We start from the raw sequence: 23833 nt of genomic DNA on the forward strand, positions 1-23833 counted from the left end.
TTTAAATAAATAAACCCTGAAAAGAGATAGACACAGTACTACACAATTAATAATAAACTAAGTAGGCTGTCACAGACAAACTTCAGGCTTTGTTCAGATTTTCCAGGCCTTGAAAAGACACAAAGTGGGTTCAGAACAATGGCTGTCCAAGCACAGAGCGAGCTCAAGGACGGAGAAAATCACACGCCTCCCTCCAACTCTGTAGAGACCCATTGAAATAAAATGCTTTCAAACTTTTAAGGGTTAGAAATGGTGGGGGGTTGGAGATGTACACCCAGGATTGGTTGAAGACTGTTAATATTTGGACTGATCAGTAGTCTTGGATATTGAAAGCATGGTGGAAAAATGAGTAATTTTTAAAATATTAAAGATAAGACGGGAGAATGGTGAAAAAAATGTTATTTATGCTTAAATGAACCAATGGGAAAAATAAGAAAGAACAGAAACAGAAATAAGAGGGGAACAACGATATACATACTTTAATGTAACAAGATAAATATAATAACAAGAGGGAGGTCTAGAAATTGAATGGAGGTAGTGTTAGATATGTTTAAATAACATGAAACGATGAAAATGAAATGTAATGAGTAACAACATGACGTTTATCTGTACTAAATGTATGGTACCCAGATACCACACTGTTCACGCACTGATATGCATATAAGAAATATAAAATAAAAAACTTGACAGGAAAGAAAAGAAATGCTTTCAAAATATCCACTGAAAATTCTCTCTAATCAGAGTTTAAAGCTGTGTTTCTCAACCTTGGCCCCTTGTAGATGGGGGGACTTCAACTCCCAGAATTCCTCAGTCAACCATAACTTCCTCAAAAGCTACCTGATTTCAGAGCTACGATGGTGGCACGCAAACTACCTTGCGGTCACGTGATCACATTTTGGACTCTTGGCAACTGGTTTGCCTTTACAGCTATTTGCAACACCCGGCAATTGTGTGACCATGATTTTCAAATGGTTTTTTTTGCTAGTTTAATAGCATTTACTTCTGATTCCCCTCCCCCCAAAAAGTGAATTGGGTAAAATGGAGTCATGGTAACAACCGCAGCATATGCTTAACGGTTGCCACAAAAAAAAGTTATAAAACCTGGTTACATGGTGACTTGCTTAACAACCACAACTGCCATTCCTGGTTTAACTACAGTTGTAAATTGAGGATTATCTACACTGGGAAATCAAATATATTTGCTCACCTATTAAACCAGGGGTCAGCAACCTTAAACACTCAAAGAGCTACAAAGGTCCTAACCAGAAGCCCCCACCCCATTCAATTCTGGAGCCGACCAAAAGTCCGGTTCCCCCTCCCCAATAAAGTCTCCTTCTAGCACGGCATTCTTTTTCCTTTTACTGACTAGCGACAGGGAGCCGCAGCAGAGGGATGAAAGAGCCACATGCGGCTCCAGAGCTGCGGATTGCCGACCCCTACACTAAACCATACAAGAAGTAAGCATTAATATCTTGCTGGTCTCCATTTGAAAAATCCTTGTGGATGAGGTTCTTTTCCAAACATTCTGAACGGGAGCTCTTCCAGCCATTTACCAAAATGTGTATGTTCAGAATTTGTATTTAGTGCTCATTTGTGACAATTCACACATAGCGGGGGCCTCCCCTGAAATTTACTGAGAATCACGTGGCTTATAAGCTTTTCACAGCCCTAAATTTCTTGGGACCTCAAGACCTCCCTACCTTTCATTCCAGAACAGAGACGGGCAACTGCAGGCAGCCTCTTGAATATATTTTGGATCAAAGTTGCAGAAAACTGCATCATTTCCTGCCACTGTCAGGTGAGAAACATGAGCCTTAAAACTCGTAAACATCTATTAGCTTAGGGAATGAAAAACATAGGAAAGTCTTTTCCCCTTGCCCCAAAATTTCCTCTGAGGAAAAGCTTGTCCCCACCCACTTTTTTCATGCACATAATGCCTTGTCCCAAAGGTACTTATTCCAGAAGCAACTGGACGTTCTTGTTTTTCTTCAGAGACGTTTCACTTTTCATCCAAAAAGTTTCAGCTCTGACTGGATGATGGTGGGGAATGGAAGGATTTACAGAGAGGAAGGCCTATGGCATCATCTATCTCCAGTCAACAACGCAGTCCTTTCAGCAATTCAGCTCTACACCCATTTGAACTACTCGGTTGACCCTCAGGACGTAGATAAACCTCCAAGTGGCCTCAACGACTCTCTAAAAAGGATGCAAATGACCAGCTGTCTGCAAGGAGTATAAATTCTTCCATTCCCCACCATCCAGTCAGAGCTGAAGAAGCTTCTTGGATGAGAAGCGAAACGTCTTCAAAAGAAAACAAAACAAGAAAGTCCAGTTGCCTCCCGAAAAAAGCACCTTTGGGACAACCATGGCCTGGATGACTGACTGAGCATCTTCATAGACATACAAAGCATTAATTTTCAGAAAACCACAGCAATCAAGCAATCTCAGTCCTGCTTGGGAGGGGGTGGGATGACCCAGAGTGTACCACAAACGTAACAAAATCCAAAATGTAAATAAATGTCCTTGAATGCCTCCAACTTGGCCCCTCTGTTCAATAATACTCAGTTGGAGATAAAATGTACTCAAAAATCGTCTTCCAAAGAAAGCAAAACAGTCCGAATTTAATGAGCAGGTAGAGGTGAAATAAAAAAAACCAAACAAACTACAATGATGAAATTTCCACAACGGAATAGTAGAAGTATTTACCAAATTCAAGGAGATAACAAGGCACAGTCTGTTGGAAGGATGCCAACCAAGATAACTTCAGACCAAAATAAAACACGCTTTGTTTCCAGTGTTTGTCAGAATGCAGGCCCAAACTCTTATGCAGTTCTCACACCTGCAGCCCATGAAGAGGATCAAGGCCCTCTCCTCCCGAGGAGACCACATCTCTCCCTTATCCTCTCCTCCCTGCGTGCCCTAGGATGGAGAGGGGATGGGCCTGGGTCCTCCTCTGACTGCCCAGCCGGCCTCTGCCCTTCCCCAGCCTCCTCCACCATCTCTGAAGCCACCCTTCCACTCCCTGTCGGCTATTCCTCCTCTCCCTCAGAGTCAGTCTCCACCAGGGGCATGACAGGAGCATAGAAATTTGTGCCAATCCATTCAAGCAGAAATGTTAGTCGCTGCACTCCTCTGCTTTCCCAAACTCTTTAGAGAAACTCAGCTTTCTAAATCTTGCAAAGAATCCCACCTTGGATCGAGATTCTGCAGTTCAAAATTAAAAGCAATATTGCAACGCTTTTCTTCTGGCAAGAAATTATGATCCACATAGGCCAATTTAAGAAAAAAAAAAAAGATAGCAGTGTTCCAATATTTGAGAGGCTGCCATAAAGAGGGTGGAGGTCAACTTTTTTTCCAAAGCACCTGAAGGCAGGACAAGAAGCCGTGGATGGAAACTAATCAAGGAGAGAAGCAACCTAAGGAGAAATTTCCTGACAGTCAGAACAATCAATCAGTGGAACAATTTGCCTCCGGAAGTTGTGAATGCTCCAACACTGGAAGATTTTAAAAAGATGTTGGATAACCATTTGTCTGAAGTGGTGTAGGGTCTCCTGTCTGAGTAGGGGGTTGGATTATAAGACCTCCAAGGTCTCTTTCCAACTCTTATTATCCAGCTGGGAACTTACTTTATAGAACAATGGCTCTACAACTTTTCCTTTAGACTGATCAGTTAGTTAAGGAACCAATTTGGTCTGTGGGTTCATTTAATCTATGAATTGTGTCATGAATGACTTAGTTCTACTCTGTGTAAGATTGAAGCATCTTGTCTTTTATTCTTGCAGTTATGGGAAAATACAATTTGAACTTCGTACCTCTGGCAACACACTGGCTCGAGTCAGCAACAGTGATCGAAAGGAACTTGTATTGCTTCACAAAGGACCGGCCATTGTAGGCCTACAACAAATGCCACTATAAAATGGGGCAGAGAACTATAGAGTCCCAGGGGCAGAATGGCTCCTCCGCTTATATGACACACACACATACACACACTCCGGCTTGTAAACGATGGCTTTTTCAATTAGAGGGTTTTCATTGGGGACCTGAAAGCTCAAAGCTCTGCACGACAGGAAATGATGCAAGTGGAAATCCAATTGTTTTTTTCTTCCTTTCTTTGCTCTGGGACTACACCTGTTTTTCCTTTAGACAATGTTTTTTTTTTTTCCATTGGCATCTCCTGAGGTAGGTGTCCTCAGGAAAGCAAAATGGAAGCCTCCTCCCTTTTGCTGTTAATTTTGCATGCAGGTATAAAGGCAGGGCTACGATCACAAGCATCGTGACTACCATCTTGCCTTTTTGGATCCCCTTCCCCGCAGTGGCTACTTCCCACTGAGATCTCTACTTTGTCTCTCTAAAGAAACCCTGTTTGGGGATAGCTTTGGGATGGTGGCACGACATGAGCATCTCACCAACCCGTTAGACACGGTGCTTTGCCACTCGTCGCATCATTGCCGGTGGCGTGGTGTATATGGCTGGCGCGAAAAGACACATTTGCCCGAAGGTGCACTGTGAAATGGCTTACTGCCACCCTCAACGGCTTCAGGGGCGCTCTCTGCAACCTCCAATTACCTTTCTCTCTTTTCTAGGTCCTTGGTGCTCGCTGAGCTTGGTGGTTTTCTTGCCGGCGTTTCATTACCCAACTAGGTAACATCATCAGTGCTAGCCCGGGACTCCTCCTTTCAACCCTGAATTCTCCTTTATTGGTAGCACATACAAGCATCCAACAAAGGCAGGCAAATGGGAATGCTAGCACCGAAGACGTTACCTAATTTGGGTAATGAAACGTCAGTAAGAAAACAACCAAATTCGGGGAGCACCCACATTTCAGCCCTGAGCTATAAATCCCAAAGGTGCTTTTTTTTTTTTTTTTCTAAGAATCAACTGGACTTTCTGGTTTTTTTTTTTCCATTGAAGACGTTTTGCTTCTCCTCCAAGAAGCTTCTTCAGCTCAAGAGCCAGAAAGTCCAGTTGCCTCTTGAAAAAAAAAAAAAAAAGCACCTTTGGGACAAGGTGAGACTTTCACTTGAGACTTTCAAGAAGAGATTGGACTGGCATTTGTCAGAAATGGTGTAGAGTCTCCCGCTTGGGCAGGGGGTGGGACTAGATGACCTACAAGGTCCCTTCCAACTCTGATTATTTGTTTATCTGTTTAATCTGTTTAACTACGACTTGGATGATTGAGAATCTCCACAGAACTGAGCTATAAATGTTCTCCTTGACCGACACCCATGCCACAAATTTTCTTTGCTATGAATCCTTGAAGGACATGGTCATTTTGGCTGATGAAGATGCTGCTGGAGGAGAATCCTTTGTTCTGCAGCATGTCGGCTTCTTGTTTATTTATTTTTAAAAAAACAACAACAACAATAACAACAACAACTAAAACACTGTTTTGAAACAAAATCAGGTGGGGGAAGGGAGGCTGGAAAATGGCAAGAGTATTTATATAAAATATATATATATATATTTATATGTGTGTGTGTGTGTGTGTGTGTGTGTGTGTGTGTATTTTCTTAAGTTTTCACGGGTACTTACATGTATGGCATTCAGCTTTGTTCAGGTATTTTCCCACGTCATTGCAGTTGTGCTTTTAAAGTTGTAGCAACGTTTCGAGCCTGATGACGGCAGATGAGATTCTGAGATACAACTTTAAAAGCACAATTACAATGACATGGGAAAATACCCGAACAAAGTTGAATGCCACACACACACACACACACACACACACACACATATATATATCTATATATATATAAATTTATATATAAAAAATTTATATATAAAACTTCCCGGTCCCTCTGAGTAATTCACTAGCCTCTGCAGGGGAAAGGGCTCTGTATCCCAGGCCCTTCACCATAACCTTTCCTTGATCATTAATTATGAGCTATTTAATCTTAACCGGATACATTTTTCACAGCAGCAAATTCCAGAGATTAAAACCAGTGGGAATAAAGACACTTGGATGTTTAGACAAGCAAAGTAAAAAAAAAAAAATTAAAAACGGATAGGCAAATTTTTTTAAAAAAGATCCGGGCTTGCATTTTTGGGAAGTGAAAGATGAGAAAGAAAACATTAGTAAGATGTCCCAAAGGTACTTTTTTCAGAAGGCAACTGGACTTTCTTGTTTCTTCTTTGAAGACGTTTCGCTTCTCATCCAAGAAGCTTCTTCAGCTCTGACAGGATGGTGGGGAATGGATGGATTTATATTCCTTGCAGACAGCTGGTCGTCCTGTCAGAGCTGAAGAAACTTCTTGGCTGAGAAGTGAAACATCTTCAAAGAGAAAAAACAAGGAAGTCCACTTGCCTTCCTGAAAAAGCACCTTTGGGACAACCATGGCTGGATGACTGAGAATCTCTACAGACTTTTAGCTATACAATTTGGGATGGACACCCTTTGAATGGTGTGGGAGTAGGAACGGATTTCCAGAGGGAAAGAATGCAGACTGCAGGAACCAGCAGCACTACTTGGATGACGTTGAGGACACAGATCAACCTCCAAGTGGCCTCAGCGACTCTCTACAAAGAATGCAAATAGCCAGCTGTCTGCAAGGAGTATAAATCCTTCCATTCCCCACCATCCAGTCAGAGCTGAAGAAGCTTCTTGGATGAGAAGCGAACCGTCTTCAGAGAACAAACAAGGAAGTCTAGTTGCCTCCTGAAAAAGCACCCTGGGGACAACCATGTCCTGGATGACTGAGAATCTCTACAGACCATTAGTAAGAGGGTTAGTAAGAAAGCATTAAGAAGTTCCACTGACTTTGTTGGATCCTCCAAAGAAATTCCTCAGGTGTTGCTTTGCTGCCGCCACTTTCTCGCACAGCTGCCGCTCTTTCCTCAAAGATTTGGGGGACGGCAAGCTCCACCCACTTCCTGTTTTGTCCCCTTCCTCAGTTCCCCTTTGGCATGGTACCCCTTGTTGATCCAAACGTCCCTCACTTCGAGACCGCCAGAACCCTCCCGGGTCTTGGAGTGGGAGTTGAAGACAGTGGACCACTTCGGTGTCATCTAAACGAATGCTTGGGGTGGAAGGTTTCTCCTGCTTTTCACAGACGTTCCTCCGCTCCGGATCCTCGCAGCTCTGGTGTTGCTTCCGAAGGGTGCTCCGGTGCCATGGCAGGAAGTCACAATCTAGCAGGCAGCCTTCCGAGCCGCACTTCTGGAGGGGACTCAACATCTAGATGGAGGAGAACGACATTTTAATACAGTAACGTATTCCTTGGAGGTACTTGACCGTCCGCAAAGACAGAATAACAGAGTTGGAAGCGACCTTGGAGGTCTTCTAGTCCAACCCCCTGTTCTAACAGGACACTCTGTCTGCAAAGTGGGGTACGCACTTACCAGGGGTGCACAAGATGACCCACCGGGATGTGGGGGAAAATATTAGAATGTCTTCTTCTATTTATCGGGAATGAAAAAATAAACAAGGAATCAGTGAGGTTGCTAAGAGATGACACAGGTTATACAGAATGCACAAAATGTAATACTGTATCTATGGGAGTGTGCTGTAGATTAAAAATAAGTAAGAACTGAAGCTAGATTAATATTTAATGCACAAAATATACAAAAAGTAATGGATTGGAACTGTTTTATAATGTTAAATGATATTAATGTAGCAATAGACGTATATAATAATTTATAAATAACAGAATAACAGAATTGGCAGGGATCCCGGGGCTTTTCTAATCCAATCCCCTGCTCAAGCAGGAAACCCTATATTATTTTTGACAAATAATTTTCCAGTATTTTCTTAAAAGCCTCACGTTGGGGCAGCCACAACTTCTGAAGGCAAGCCTGGTTGATCGTTCTTACTGTCAGAAAATTTCTCCTTAGTTCTAGGTTGCTTCTCTCCTTCCTTAGATTCCAACCATTGCTTCAAGTCCTGCCTTCAGGTGTGTTGGAGAATATGTTGACCCCCTCTTCTTTGTGGCAGCCCCTTTTAGATGTTGGAACCAGGGGTGGGATTCTTCCAGTTCTCACCTATTCGCTAGAACCGGTTGTTAACATTCTAAGCAGTTCGGAGAACCGGGTGTTAGAAGAAATTACTGGCCTAATCCTGTAAGAAAGGCAGGAAGGAAACATTCTGGTGTTGCTTACAGAAACTGCCTCTCTGTTAACCCTTATTACATTCTTGGCAGGACTAGACTTCCTGTCTCTGGAACTTCTCTGGAGTTTTTTTCCCCCTCCTTTGCTGGTACTTTGCTTGTGTGGAATGACCATTTAAAGTTACAATGGCACTGAAAAAAGTGACTTATGACCATTTTTCACACTTACGGCTGTTGCAGCATCCCCACAGTCACGAGAGGCAGGCGAGGAGATGCGTGCCTCAATGTGATATTGAGTTGGCCACACCCAGCCAATAACATGACCACCAAGCCACGTCCACCCAGTCACCTGACCATCAAGCCACATCCACCACCTAAGCCACGACCACAGAACCGTTTGTTAAAATTTTTGAATCCCACCCCTGGTTGGAACACTGCTATCATATCAGGCCCAGTCCTGGTGGAAATGTTCTTGAGACTGTCACATTGCCTCATGATTCACCAAATAAGAATCCAGAACAGCCATTCCTCATATTAGTGCCTGGGTTATGGAACTCCCTGTTCGTTTATTTGTGGCTGGCCCTGAGCCTCAGGAGCTTCCAGTACTTGCTAATGACATATATGTTTACCCAGATCCTTGATATTGGCATTGTGGCTTGTTTTTGTCTGGCTGTGTCCCTGCTTGCACTTAAATCATGCCACAAACACTCCCTGTTTGTAATATCACTGTTCTGCCTTTGGAGGTTGTGCCTTCACCTTTTGATTGACTCGTGAAAGAGGCATCCCATTAGCAGGTATAGGTGCTGAAGTGGCATTTCTCTCCTTATTCCAACACTTACATGCAAGCAGCCTCAAGGTGTATCACATGGGCCAGGCTTCATCTATCATTATTTTGAAGGGAAGTCAGGTGACTGCTAATGACTGAGAACAGAAATAACAGAGGCACGAAAAGGTCTGGCAACAGGGAGAGCCATTTTCGTGGTGGTCTAGTTAGTTCTTCAACAACTCAAAGCTGGACCGGAAAGCCGTAATTCATGGTACTGTTGCCCTTTCTGCAAATTTTTTCCAATGAGCTTTTTTTTTTTAATTGAATGATTCATTTTCATTTTCCCTGTTTTTAAACCTTAATTAAAGATCACGTGAAGTGTTAAAACCACTTTAAAATGCCTTGGTAAGGCCACACTTGGAATATGGCATCCAGTTTTGGTCGCCACGATGTAAAAAAGATGTTGAGACTCTAGAAAGAGTGCAGAGAAGAGCAACAAAGATGATTAGGGGAGTGGAGGCTAAAACATACGAAGAACTGTTGCAGGAATTGGATATGTCTAGTCTGATGAAAAGAAGGACTAGGGAGACATGATAGCAGTCTTCCAATATCTCAGGGTCTGCCACAAAGAAGCGGGAGTCAAGCTATTCTTCAAAGCACCAGAAGGCAGCATAGGAAGCAATGGGTGGAAACTAACCAAGGAGAGAAGCAACTTAGAATTAAGGAGAAATTTCCTGACAGTTAGAACAATTAATCAGTGGAACAACTTGCCCTGCAGAAGCTGTGAATGCACCAACACTGGAAGCTTTTAAGAAGAGATTGGACAACCATTTGTCTGAAGTGGTGTAGGGTTTCCTGCCTAGGCAGGGGGTTGGACTAGACGACCTCCAAGGTCCCTTCCAACACTTCTATTCTATTCTATTCTATTCTATTCTATTCTATTCTACTCTACTCTATTCTAAAGATATTCAGAATTGTTAAAAAGATGAAAAATTCAGGAAAATGTTTTTCAGTACAAATATATCAGTGCGGGGTCCTTGCTGTTCTCTGAGCTTGGTTGTTTTCTTGCTGGCATTTCATGACCCATCAGGACTAGCCCCGATGACGTTACCTAGTTAAAGGTAAATGAAACATCTGCAAGAAAACAACCAAATTCAGAGAGCACTCATGTCAGCTTTGGAATCCTTATTCATCGCTGCCACATAGCTTGAGAAAGTGGGAGGGGGTGATTTTTATTGAGTAGCTCTAAGCAGACAAAATAGAATTCTTTTGTTAGTTCAAGGTCATGGAGTGTGGCGCAGAAACAAAAAGGAACTTACTCTGGGATTGGTTCCTGTGAGGTGATGATGAATGAAAAGGGGATGGTTTGTAGGTAGGGACAAGGTGGGAAGTCTGGGAAACTTTTAGTTTTGAAATTCCACAGATGTGCCAGGTGCTATTCTAATAAAGGTACTTTTGAGATTATGCTTGTCTCGGAGTTGCTGGTTGGAATGGAGGTTCCCTGGAACGCTGACAACCAAAGGACCCCTCATTTCAACCTTGAGCTACAAACATTCTCCTTTAAAACATATCAGTGCCATTTTGCTTAAACAGATGGAGGAAAATTACAACCCTACAGCAGCTATTCTATTCTGCAAGGTCGATAACAAATAATAGGCCACTAGTCTTCTTCTCAACCTCTAGAACCCTTGGGTCAGTTCTACCCCCAAAGGGTCAGCAAGGTAACAGAGCACGTAGTCAATCTTGCCTGATCAGGAAATAATGAGGATTTGTAGAACTGAAGTCTGATGTTATCTAGGTAAATACAATAGAGTATAGTGGATAAAATGGCTGTATAAAATTAGCAATGTACCAGGTTTTATGCTGTAAATATAAATGTACATACTGGATAGAATAATAATATAAATTAGCAATGCATGAGGAGTATAATGTTATTTGTTTTATATTTTAGTGTGTATGGCAGAGACAAAGCCAGGATGGTCACACTGTATCCAATATTTCAATATATAATCAATAATTTACAGACCCCTCACATCCTGGACATAAACTGTTTCAACTCCTTCCCTCAAAACGATGCTATAGAGCACTGCACACCAGAACAACTAGACACAAGAACAGTTTTTCCCCAAACGCCATCACTCTGCTAAACAAATAATTCCCTCAACACTGTCCAACTATGTACAAAATCTGCACTACTATTACTATTAATCTTCTCATCACTCTTTATCACCCATCTCCTCCCACATATGACTGTATGAATGTAACTTTGTAGCTTGTATCCTTACGATTTATAAGGACTGTTTCCTAGTATGATTTGATTGCTTATTGTACCCTATGACTATCACTAAGTGTTGTACCTGATGATTCTTGACAAATGTATCTTTTCTTTTATGTACACCGAGAGCATTTGCACCAAGACAAATTCCTTGCGTGTCCAATCACACTTGGCCAATAAAGAATTCTATTCTATAATATATTTTTTGGGGTGGGGGGAATCTTGCCTGACCTTGAAAAAGCTAAACAAGGTCAGATCTGGTTGGTTGGTACTTCAATGGGACACTGCCAGATATTCCTAGGGCTGGAGGCTACACACAGGAAAACCGAAAAACAATCCACAAATGCAGTGGCAAGTCACTTCCACACAATCATCAAAAAAACTGTACTATAAGTCAAACTCAACTTGAAGATGCTACCTTTCCTCTACTCCAAGACCCAGTATGATTTCTTTTTAAAATAGTTCCTTCCCCTTCCTATTTCATAGAAACATGGAAAATTGATGGCAGAAAAAGACCTAGTGGTCTCTTGAGGGTTTTTTGTTTGTTTTCTTTTTAATTCATTGATTTATTTATTATTTTTAATTATTATTATTAATAAAAGAAAATATTTGTAGCTCAGTGTTGAAATGAAGGGTTTCTTGATACTCTCTTGAGCTTGTTGTTTTCTTGCAGACGTTTCATTACCCAACTAGGTAACGTCATCAGTTTGTTTGGGTAATGACACGTTAGCAAGAAAACAACCAAGCTCAGAGAGCACCGTGGGCCTCTCATTAATTTTTATTTTATTTTATTTTTTGTTGGATGACAAAAAATTATCCCAAGCATGTTTAAACTCAGTTACTGATGACTGGTCCACTACCTGTGCTGGAAGTTGGTTCCAAGCTTCAGCTATTTTTTCTGTGAAGTCCAGATAGTCCTCAACTTACAACCATAATTGAGCCCAAAATTTCTGTTCTTAAGTGATACATTTGTTAAGTGAGTTTTGCTCTATTCTTGCCGCAGTTGTTAACGTTGTGAATCACTATAATTGATGTTAGTAAGCTGGTTGTTAAGTGAATCTATCTTCCTCATTGACTTTGTCAAAAGTTTACAAAAGTGTGGTCTCAGGACCTTGGGACACAGCAAGACTCATAAGTATGAACCAGTTGCCAAGCATCTGAATTTTGATCATGTGATCATGGGGATGCTACAAAGATCGTAAATATGAAAAATGGTCATAACTCACTTTTTCCCGGGCCATTGTAACTTTGTGCGGTCACTAAATGAACTGTTAGAATACCTGTAATACTTTCTAACATTACTTTTGAACATCCCTCATGTCAATTTGGGGTTATGCGGTGGCTTTTTTGGCTTTTTCTTTTGCTTAATATTGAAAATGCTGCCTTCTAGAACCTTCTTCACAGCTTTAATATATTTAAAGATATATCCCCCTTTTCCTTCTGTCCTCCAGTCTATACAAATTCAGTTCTCCCAATCTCTCCTGATATGTTTTGTCCCTCAGACCTTCCACCAATTTTGTTGCTTGTCTCTGGACTCACTCAATCTTATCAATTGTTTCAGATACAATATTATGCTTTATGACTCTTTCGGGGAGGGGAGAGTGACTCAGCTTCTGTTCTCTTCCATCAACATTTTTGCTCCTGAATGACACATAAATCAAAAATGAATTTTGCTTTCTCAACTCTTTTCTTGCATAGACTTTTTTCTGGTTCGCAAATTAAAAGCGATGATGTAGGATAATGAAAGCCTATATTGTACAGTCAGTTCAAAAGCAGTCTCGCTGAATTCAGGGGGGTCTTATTTACTAGCACTCAATGAATAGAATAGAATAGAATAGAATAGAAGAATTTGAAGGGACCTTGGAGGTCTTCTAGTCCAACCCCCTGCTTAGGCAGGAAACCCTACACCACTTCAGACAAATGGTTGCCCAACCTCCTCTTAAAAGCTTCCAGTGTTGGCGCATTCACAGCTTCTGCAGGGCAAGTTGTTCCACTGATTAATTGTTCTAAATCTCCTTAATTCTAAGTTGCTTCTCTCCTTGGTTAGTTTCCATCTGTTGCTTCTTGTCCTGCCCTCAGGGGCTTTGGAGAATAGCTTGACTCCCTCTTCTTTGTGGCAGACCCTGAGATATTGGAAGACTGCCATCATGTCACCTTCTTTTCATCAGACTAGACATACCCAATTCCTGCAACCATTCTTCGTATGTTTTAGCCTCCAGTCCCCTAATCATCTTTGTTGCTCTTCTCTGCACTCTTTCTAGAGTCTCAACATCTTTTTTACATCATGGCGACCAAAACTGGATGCCATATTCCAAGTGTGGCCTTCCCAAGGCATTATAAAGTGGTGTTATTAACACTTCCCTTGATCTTGATTCTATCCCTCTGTTTATGCAGCCTAGAACTGTGTTGGCTTTTTTGGCAGCTGCCGCACACTGCTAACTCACCAGTTGTAAAATATAATATAAAAAGGTAATATAAAACATATTACTGACCAGTAATAACATGGTAAGGCATCCCCCTGGCTATTAATCACTACGAATTAAAGTGGCCTTTACTTCAGGCCTAGGGGGCATATACTAACTAGGGCATATGGGTGAAGTTTACTGATGACCATTATGGGAACAGGATGATGGGCTCTGTGGTTTTTTGGTTTGGTTCAGCAGATTCCTTACATTGCTTTTTTGAACCTCCTGATTTCAGTGGGAATGTGGTTCTGTGGAGATTGGCCATAAAATTATTCCTAATAATATGCCAAGAACACAACTTGATAGCAAAAAAGAAGTGAGCCTTACATGAGGGAGAGTTAAAAATCCAAAAATGGGAATAAGAGGAGAGGAAAGAGAGCGGACAAGGATCCATAAAGAAAGAATGTAAGTGTGCACATTTAAATATAATCCTCTGAAAGATTCCTCCGAGACATTCGTCTCCACAAAGTACAAGTAGCCCTCGACTTTCAACAATTCATTTGGTGACTGTTTGAAATGACTAATGACCATTTTTCACACTTACAACCATAGCAGTATCCACACGGTCACATGAAAAAAAAGTGACTAAGGTCCGTTTTTCACACTTATGACTGTAGCAGTATCCACAAGGTCACATGATCAAAATTCAAATGCTTGGCAACTGGTTCATATTTACAATGGTGGGCAGTGTCCCGGGGGTGTGTGTTCATGAGATCCCCTTTCACGACTTTCTGACGGAGTCAACGGGGAAGCTGGTTTCATTTAACAACCTGCTACTAACTTATTGCAGTGATTCACGTCTTTGCACAACAGTGGAAAAAGGAAAAGCCCCCCTCAGATGAAAGTGTTATTAAAAATAATAATTAGAATGCGCAGAGATGGACAGATTAACGCTAAAAATAAAGGAGAAGGAAGAAACCAAATACTTTTTAACATGGGACCTGTTTTACCAATAGTTAACTAACAGACACAGAGGTTAGAAATTAAAGAGGCTAAGAGAATGATTAATTATATAAAGAAAGCTTTCTAATATGGATAAAAGTCAATATGATTATTATTATGCAATTATTTTTAATGATACATATATTATGATAATCATTATGATTGTCGTTTATTTTTTCCCCCAATTTTTTTTGTTTCATTTTATTTAAAATACATACATTCAATTCATCTTTCATTTAATGGTGTGTCATCTGGATACAAATATCTTGTGTGATAACAGTTAAATTTTACAACCATATTCATTATTTTAATATTAATTCTCTATTCTCATCTCATTCTTATCGTATTGGTATACAAGTTATTTCTATTACTATAACATTCCTCTTCTTAACGTATTCAATTCTATGAACATATTTTCTGTATTTCACAGGCCTCTTAATTATTTCTAGCTTTCATATTTTTTCTCTAGCCATTGATAAAATAATTCCCATATCTGGCTTATTGTTTCTTTTGTTGTTCAAAACCAACTGTATTTGGACAACATGCTGTTCATATAGATACTGAGTTCTTTAGGTTTATTAAAGAAAAATGTGTCAATAAAATACAGACATTAAAAAGAAACCCCAATTGCAGCGATTCACTTAGCAATGGTGGAAAGAAAGATTTGTAAAATGGGGCAAAACGCAGTGAGAACAACAACGGTCTCACTTAGCAACAGGAATTCAGGGCTCAGTTGTGGTCGTATGTCGAGGACTACCTGTCCAGGGAAAGAGTAGGAGAAGGCCTTGCGTTCAAAAGCGGAAAGAAATCCTTGCTTTTTTGGCTGCCTTCCTTAGTGTGGTCACCAGTGGCGATGTAAACTAAACAGTGTCATCCACACGCAAGAGAGGCCTTAGTAGAATATTAGGGAGGATTAATTCAGTTTGTGGACTCTTTTGAGAAAATAACACAAAAACACACCCTCACAAGGAGGGGGAAAGAGGCAGAGTTCCTGGGAAAGGGCAGTGCTGGCTTCAAGCCTAAACAGAGACATTTCACGCTGCACGATGTTTCTCTGGTTTTGCGTGTTGGGTCCCTAAACCCGAATACGAGTAGTCCTCAAGTTACGACCACAGCCAAGCCCAACGTTTATGTCGCTAAGTCAAACAACTGTTAAATGGATTTGCCCCGTTTTTACTTTTTTTTTTTTGTGCCATGGTTAAGCTAATTGCTGCATTTGTTAACTTTAATAACACGATTGTGGAGTGAATCTACATTCCCCTTTTGACTTGGCTTGTCGGTCGTTAAATGTGAAAACTGGTCATAAGCCCCCTTTTGGGGGAGGTGCCGTTGTAACTTTGAACGGTCGCTCAGTGAATGGCTGTTAAGTCAAGGACTACCTGTTCGTGCAGAAAATAAAGGAGCTGAGTGGCACTCTGTAGAAACTCAGAGGCTCTCTTATTTCATCGGCCCGCTGCCGACTTTGTGCAAAGCTTGAAGATGGACAGTTAGAAAGCTGGGACAACTGGACTTGTTCGAGCTTCCAAACTGCATCCAGTTTTGTTCACCACATTATAAAAAAGATGTTGAGACTCTAGAAAAAGTGCAGAGAAGAGCAACCAGGATGATTAGGGGACTGGAGGCTAAAACATATGAAGAACAGTTACAGGAACTGGACTTGGCTAGTCTAGTGAAGAGAAGGACCAGGAGAGACATGATAGCAGTCTTCCAATATTTGAGAGGCTGCCACAGGGAGGAAGGGGTTAATTTCTTTTCTAAAGCGCCTGTAGGCCAGACAAGGAATAATGGATGGAAACTGAACAAGGAGAGATTGAACCTGGAAATAGAGAAACTTTCTGACAGTTGAGAACAATGCTTGTCCTCGGAAGTTGTGGGAGCACCATCACTGGAGGCTTTCAAGAAAAGATTGGGCTGCCATTTGTCAGAAATGCTGTAGGGTCTCCCGCTTGGGTGGTGGGGTTGGACTAGATGACCTACAAGTTCCCTTCCAACTCTGATTATCTGTTATCTGAGCTACCCTCCCCGCCCTGCCTCTAAATGGTCTCTCTTCCGGAGAAGAGTCGTACAAATTTCTGGCCTGCAAGGAGTCCATCCATTTGCTCTTAGGGACCGATGGGAATCGGTCCAAAGCAGCAACTCCTTCCAGAAGCTAATTCAAAAATTATTTGGCGGAGTCTTGGCATCTGAAGTGGAAAAACACTTCGAGCGGAATTATATTCCACTCATTATCAGTATTATTTCTTCTTCTTCTTCTTCTTCTTTTTCTACTGCGCTCTGATACACAATCTGATAGGTGCATGGTGGTGTTGGGAATGATGGGGAAAGTAAAAATAACCGTGTGACTCAAAATCGAAAAGGGGGCGACATGGTAGCAATATTCCGATATCTCGGGGATTGCCACAAAGAAGGGAGAGTCAAGCTGTCCTCCAAAGCACCGGAGGGCCTTTGTATGTACATGATCATAACGACCGTGACGATGTTTATATTTTAGCATTCTGGACACCTAGAAAACACACTGTTCGGTATAGAAATGGAATTTGTGATACGAAACAATAAAAATATTTATTATAAAAAGGGGAAGAAGCAGCAGCAACGGGTGGGAACTCAATCAAGGAGAGAAGCAACTTAGAACTACGGAGAAATTTCCAGACAGAACAATTTACCAGTGGGAGAACTTGCCTCCAGAAGTTGTGTGTGCCCCAACACTGGAAGTTTTTAAGAAGAGATTGTACAACCGTTTGTCTGAAATGGTATAGGGATTCCTGCCTGAGCAGGGGGTTGGACTAGAAGACCTCCAAGGTCCCTTCCAACTCTGCTATTCTGTTATATTTTGTTCCAATTCTCTGCTCTATTCTATTCTATTCTATTCTATTCTATTCTATTCTATTCTATTCTATTCTATTCTATTCTATTCTATTCTATTCCATTCCATTCCATTCCATTCCATTCCAATTTCACAAGAAAGAAAAAAAATATTTATCCAAATCTAGTCCAGGAACACAGTAAGCTGGCTGAGAGGAGAATTGGAACCAACCACTGAGAGTTTTGGAACCGCTACCTTGTCTCCTTGTCAATTACTATGGAATTCTGATGATCTATAATAACCTAAGACAAGGCTGAGCCATGCAAACAAGTCCTCCACCAGCCTTATACACTCCAAGTGTGGGGTATGTCGAGGCCCACAAGTACTATTGTCACAAAGGCTTCTAGAAGTTGAACGACTACTTCCTCAGAGGGCCCTTGGTGGAGGACAGCTGTGGTTGACCATTGTCGACTGTCAACACTAACACCTGCATAGCTGGGCTCAATATTGTACGGAGATCTATTTTTGTTTTTTTGTGATCCGTGCAAATCCATCGCTTTTCCGTGTTGGTTTATCAATAAAGGAGAATATTTGTAGCTCAGGGTTGAAACGAGATGTCCTCGGTGCCCTCTGTGCTTGCTTTTGTTTTCTTGCAAACGTTTCGTTACGCAGGTTAGGCAACGTTGTCGGTGCTAGTAGCTTCATTACCTCATCGGGGTAATGAAACGTCTGCAAGAAAACAAGCAAGCTCAGAGAGCACCAAGAACCCCATCACTGTGTGGTTCATTCAAGGAATCGTAGTTAAGCTAATGCGTGTTTAGTGCAATGTCTGAACCAGATCATTTGTCTCTTTCTGTGAGAAGGAGAGAAGCTCCTTTTGATCGGCCAGAACAGTGTTTCTCCATCCTGACCATCCCAAAGGCACTTCTTTTCAAGAGGCAACTGGACTTTCTGGTTTTTCTTTTGAAGACGTTTCACTTCACACCCAAGAATCTTCTTCAGCTCTGACTGGATGGTAGGGGATAGAAGGATTGATACTCCTTGCCGACCGCTGGTCATTTGCATTGTTTTAGTTTAAACCTCCAAGTGGCCTCGGCGACTCTCTACAAAGAATGCGAATGACCAGCGGTCTGCAAGGAGTATAAATCCTTCCATTCCCCACCATCCAGTCAGAGCTGAAGAAGCTTCTTGGATGACAAGTGAAAGATCTTCAAAGAAAAACCAGAAAGGTCAGTTGCCTCTTGAAAAAGCACCTTTAGGACAACCATGTCCTGGATCAGGGGTCGCCAACCTTTTGGACCTCAGGGACCACCAAACTCATAATTTTAAATCCTGCGGACCAGAGATCCTGGAAAAATGCCCCCCAAAACAGTCTGCAGGAAAATTCCCCACCCCGTTTTCCTACCGATCGATCATTCTTTAATTTGGGATCGCAGGATGTGGTCTCCAGCTCCGTTCTCAGGGGGAGATAGAGAGAGACTTTTGGCTTCATGCAAGGAAAGCAGCAGAAGCAGCAAGAGTCTTTCTTTCTCTCCTCCAAACTCCGTCAAAATAGTGCAGCCTTGGAGCAGGATGCCTTGCAGGTTCCCAAAGACTCATTTCTGGCGGAGTTTGGGGGAGAGAAAGAAAAACTTTTGCTGCTTTCCTTGCGTGCAGCCAAAAGCAGAAAAAGAAAGAAGCGGAAAGAAGCAGCCCGATGGCCAGGCCAGGCCAGGCGCATGGGGCATGTGGGGCAAGTTCCCTCCTCTGCCCTTTCCCCCACTCCCCTACCTTGTGTTATTCGCAATTCAAGCAACGTAAGCCTTGTGTTCCCATGCAACCTGGATTAGTTGCTTTGGGAGGTGCTTTGGAAGGGAGATTTCTCTGCAGACCACCCAAATTTTCTCATGGACCACCAGTGGTCCCCATCCTACTGGTTGGCGACCACTGGCCTGGATGACTGAGAATCTCCACAGATACTCAGTCTTGGCTATTCACAGGTGTTTGAAATTCAAATCCCAGAATTCCATAGCCGGCATGGCTGCTGATGGGAATTCTGGGAACTGAAGCCCACATATATGGAAGTTGACAATACTGGGAGACATTGGGCTAGAGACCAAATGAGAGAAGCGACCGGCCTCGGATTCCTGAGTTCCATGTCTGAATGGAGATCTGGATTCTAGTCCTTAAGCCCCATCCACAAGCACAACACATCAGGTCTCAATTACACACGTGTTGCGGATACGAGTTTAGTATCGTTGGTTAAAAATCGGGCAGATTCTCCAAAAGACTGCAGGATATGAATGTCCCACATTGAGTATCTGTCAGTTGACCGGGCTTTAAAATACAGCTTGGCTGGCTTGTTTGAGTCACTTAATAAACTATTTCTTTGTGGTGCACTTGTTGTCTGCTGGTTTTTTTTAATTATGTACACCACGAGGAGGAAATGGAACAAGCTGGAAAGGAATGTAAATGGAATGTATTTAGTTATTGTTCTGGGCCACCCACTGCTTTTTAGAGGGCAGCTCTTGGCATGCCACAGTCTTGGATCCACAGAACAAAACAAAAGTACACCCCAGATTTAATCAGCGCCTCTAAACCGAAACTACCAAGTCTTTCAGCTGTTGCACCATCTTTCCTTCCAGAAATCAAACAAGCGAGGAAGTCCTGGAAGTTGGAAAAATGGTCTTCTGGGCCTCTTGTTTTGTTTTTTTAAATACTAAAGCAGGGAGCACAATTATACTGTTAAAATTTCACGGGGGAGGCCCAGAAGTTAGCAGTCCCTGTCTGAGCTTATCCTGCCAGCTGAAGCCACCAGGCAGGGAAAGAAGAGTTAAATCTCCAAACTGTGTTTGCACCCCAAGGGAGAGCCAAAGGTCAGGGATGCGTTTCTGGCTTATGTCTCTGTGGAGATGTAAATCGAGTGAGCGGGCGCTTGCAGAAAAATAGGGAAGGGAAAAAGACCTGGCTCTTAAGCCCTTCCAAAGCCGTCCTTCTTCGGTCTCTCTCTTTCTCAAAATACACTTTGTGCCAAACGCCATCGCTTTTCCTTGTCGTCCTGGCACTGCCAGCAGTTGCTAAGCCATCCATCTGGATAGCTTCCCCTTGCAGCCCCTCCATCCAGCCCAAAATCAGAGGAATGCCCGGCGTGTAAACAGCTGAAGACCAGGGGCCAGGAGATCTGCTCCTGGGAATCTCCAGCAAAGCTGCAGGCAAGGGCATACGAACTAACCAGCCTCCTAAACTGGGAAAAAAATCCCAAAGGGGACATCTAAGTATTTTTCTTCTTTTTTGCTTCTTCTCATTGTGTGGAGAAAAGACCACAAGCCTCAAGCGGGCAGGAAAGTGTCTCTTTGGCTCTGGGGAAGCTATAATTCACCTGCTCTCTCTCTGCCTTTGAGAGGAGAAAAGAGCCAAATACTGTATAGTGACAGGGAGACAATTAAAATAAAAGATAGCAAATAAAGCCAGAAAAATGGAAAGGACCGGGAAAGCAATATGAGCTTGTGGAGAATAGGGGCTGTAATCCAACACATCTAACACCAGCAAGCCCCCACCCACCCCATGAGAACATGTAATGTTGTGTATTTGTGGGTTTTTTTTTTTGTCATTTGCGGCCTCACTGCCTTAAAATACAAATTGAGGAGGGAGGGCTGTCTTGGGATCCCTTCAATGGGGCTAATTGGAGCGCCAAAGTCCATGGGTAACGACTTTGTAAAGCGCTTTGCTGAACCGGTCCGAAACCGGCAGGAAAGAGGGCGCGCGGGGGGGACCAGCCGATTAAAAAGACAGAAGAAAGTACCCCTGGAACCCCCTCAACGAGAGAGAGAGAGAGAGAGAGAGAGAGAGAGACAGACAGACAGACAGACAGAGACAGAAAGAGGGAGGGAGGAGATGGGGGGGAGAAGGAGAGAGGGGAGGGGAAGGGAGAGAGAAGGAAGGAGAGAGAGAAAGAAGGAACAAAGGAGAGAGAGAGAAAGAAGGAAGGAAGGAGAGAGAGAGAGAAGAAAGGAGAGAGAGAGATGGAAGGAGAAAAGAGAGAAAGAAAAGAGAGAGAGAAGGAAGGAGAGAGAGGGAGAGAGATGGAAGGGGAGAGAGAGAGAAGGAAGGAGAGAGAGAGAGATGGAAGGAGAAAGGGAGAGAAAGAAGAAAAGGGAGAGAGAGAAAGAAGGAAGGAGAGAGAAGGAGAGAGATGGAAGGGGAGAGAGAGAGAAGGAAGGAGAGAGAGAGATGGAAGGAGAAAGAGAGAAAGAAGGAAGGAGAGAGAGAGATGGAAGGAGAAAGAGAGAGAAAGAAGGAGAGAGAGAAAGAAGGAAGGAGAGAGAGATGGAAGGAGAAAGAGAGAAAGAAGGAAGGAGAGAGAGAAGGAAGGAAGGAGAGAGAGGGAGAGAGATGGGAAGGGGAGAGAGAAAAAGGAAGGAGAGAGAGAGAGATGGAAGGAGAAAGAGAGAGAAAGAAGGAAGGAGAGAGAGATGGAAGGAGAAAGAGAGAAAGAAGGAAGGAGAGAGAGAGAGAAGGAAAGAAAGAGAGAGAGATGGAAGGAGAGAGAAAGATGGAAGGAGAGAGGGAGAGATGGAAGGAGAAAGAGAGAGAAAGAAGGAAGGAGAGAGAGAAGGAAGGAAGGAGAAAGAGAGAGATGGAAGGAGAGAGAGAGAGATGGAAGGAGAGAGGGAGAGATGGAAGGAGAAAGAGAGAGAGAAGGAAGGAAGGAGAGAGAGAGATGGAAGGAGAAAGAGAGAGAGAAGGAAGGAAGGAGAGAGATGGAAGGAGAAAGAGAGAGAAAGAAGGAAGGAGAGAGAGAGATGAAAGGAGAAAGAGAGAGAAAGAAGGAAGGAGAGAGAGAAGGAAGGAAGGAGAGAGAGAGATGGAAGGAGAGAGGGAGAGATGGAAAGAGAAAGAGAGAGAGAAGGAAGGAAGGAGAGAGAGAGAGATAGAGAGAGAAAATCAACTCCTTTGCTCGAGAAGATCAAGGAAGAGACGGAAAAGAAAGCAAGCCACGACCCGGGGCACCGCTGCCCTTCGGCCCTCGCTCACCTTCCCCTGGCCAGTTCTCGCGGGCTGCCGGCAACACTCCCGCCCCGCTGCCTCCCAGCAAGAGCGCCCGAGTGCCAGGCGGGCGGCTCCTCCGGCGCAACCCGTCCGCAGCCGCCGCCGCCGCCGCAGCTCCCAAGGCAAAGCCGGTCCCTCCTCCGTCGAAGGGAGCGGCAGAAAGCCCCGCGGGCCAAGCGCGAGGCGTGGGCAGCTACGGGTGGCCCGGTCCTTGGAGAGCGAGCGAGCGCGTAAGAGCCGAGAGGGAGGGAGAGAGAGAAAGCGTGAGTGAATGAGAGAAAGAAGGAAGGAGAGAGAGGGAGGGAGGGAAAGAAGGAGAGAGAGAGAGAGAGAGAGATCCGAGGCGGCGGCGAGCGCAGCGATCCCTCGATCTTCGTGAGGGGAAGTGAGGGAGAAAGGTGGGAGACTCACGGGAGGGAGTTCAGCCGAGGAGCGCCTCTCTCGTGCCCCCCTCCAATGACTAGATAACATAATAAGGCTTTAAAAAAAAAGTACAGGTAGTCCTCAACTTACAACACTTCATTTAGTGACCGTTAGACGTGACAACAGCACTAAAAAAAACGCCACACCACCGTTTTTCACACCAGTTGCAGCACCCCCAGGGCCACATGATTCAAATTCGGAAAGTTGGCAATTGACTCCTTATTTAGCAGCCTTGCAGTGTCCCGGGGTCACTGTCTCACGTTTATGATGGCTGCATAAATGAGAGGGGTCACTTTTTGCTACCTTCCTGGCCAGCCAAGTCAATGGGGAAGCCAGATTCACTTTAATGGCCAGCCGTCTTTTGGCCTGAACCATTGTGGCAAGAGAGATTGCAAAATGGGGCTAAATTCGCTTAACAACTGCCTCGTTGTTAGCCACAGAAATGTGGGGCTCGGTTGTGGTCATAAGTCGAGGAGCACTGGTACCTAAACAAAATCTCTAAAATGACCCAATAAATCAGGAGTCCCCAAACTTGGCCAACTTTAAGACTTGTGGACTTCAACTCCCAGAATTCTCCAGCCACCATAGCTGCAGCATAGCTAGCTGGAGAATACTGGGAGTTGAAGTCCACAAGTCTTAAAGTTGGCCAAGTTTGGAGACCTCTGCAATAAATGGATGCCCCTTAACAGAGCATTCAAGAGCAGTAAATCAAAGCAGCTAATGGGTCATTTCTGAATCTGCAGGGCTAACACACATGCATTAACCATGACATTCAGCGTGCAGCAAGAAAAAGCATGGGAAAATGCATTAAGATTGTTATAATGATAAGATGTATAAGGTTGAGAGTAGTTTTTAATATGAATGTAATCATAGCAAGAAATGTATATTAATTATAAATATTTGCACAAGATATCTGTACCCAGTTGACACACTGTTTAACTGAAAGATGGATTTGTTGTAAAATAAAATAAAAAATGTTTAAAAAAAGAAAAAACATGGGGTGGGGGAGTTTTAAGAGATTCTACTGCTCCCCTATTTTAAGCACTTTAAAATAAACCTTTTTTCCCATTATTTTAAAGCCACTGCCTTCCG

At 43.0% G+C, this 23833-nt stretch overlaps 1 protein-coding gene across 2 annotated transcripts in view; it reads right to left on the reverse strand.

Annotated features, from left to right (window-relative positions):
- LOC113449092 (regulator of G protein signaling 3-like) overlaps positions 1 to 23833 on the reverse strand; it is a 39757-nt gene that overhangs the window by 12118 nt on the left and 3806 nt on the right. Inside the window, exons 1-2 of one of the 2 annotated variants that reach the window (XM_087923342.1) lie at positions 22304 to 22430; positions 6755 to 7171 (exon numbers count right to left, since the gene is read on the reverse strand). In XM_087923342.1, the coding sequence (XP_087779468.1) occupies positions 6755 to 7171 (417 nt within the window). In that variant the 5' untranslated portion in view covers positions 22304 to 22430. Of the gene's footprint in view, positions 1 to 6754; positions 7172 to 22303; positions 22431 to 23833 lie in introns of those variants that run through there. The other variant, XM_087923340.1, reaches the window with a different exon arrangement.

The sequence above is a fragment of the Pseudonaja textilis genome, chromosome 2 (genome assembly GCF_049901715.1).
Source record: "Pseudonaja textilis isolate UNSWEBS1 chromosome 2, rPseTex1.2, whole genome shotgun sequence".
Taxonomy (NCBI): Eukaryota; Metazoa; Chordata; class Lepidosauria; order Squamata; family Elapidae; genus Pseudonaja; species Pseudonaja textilis.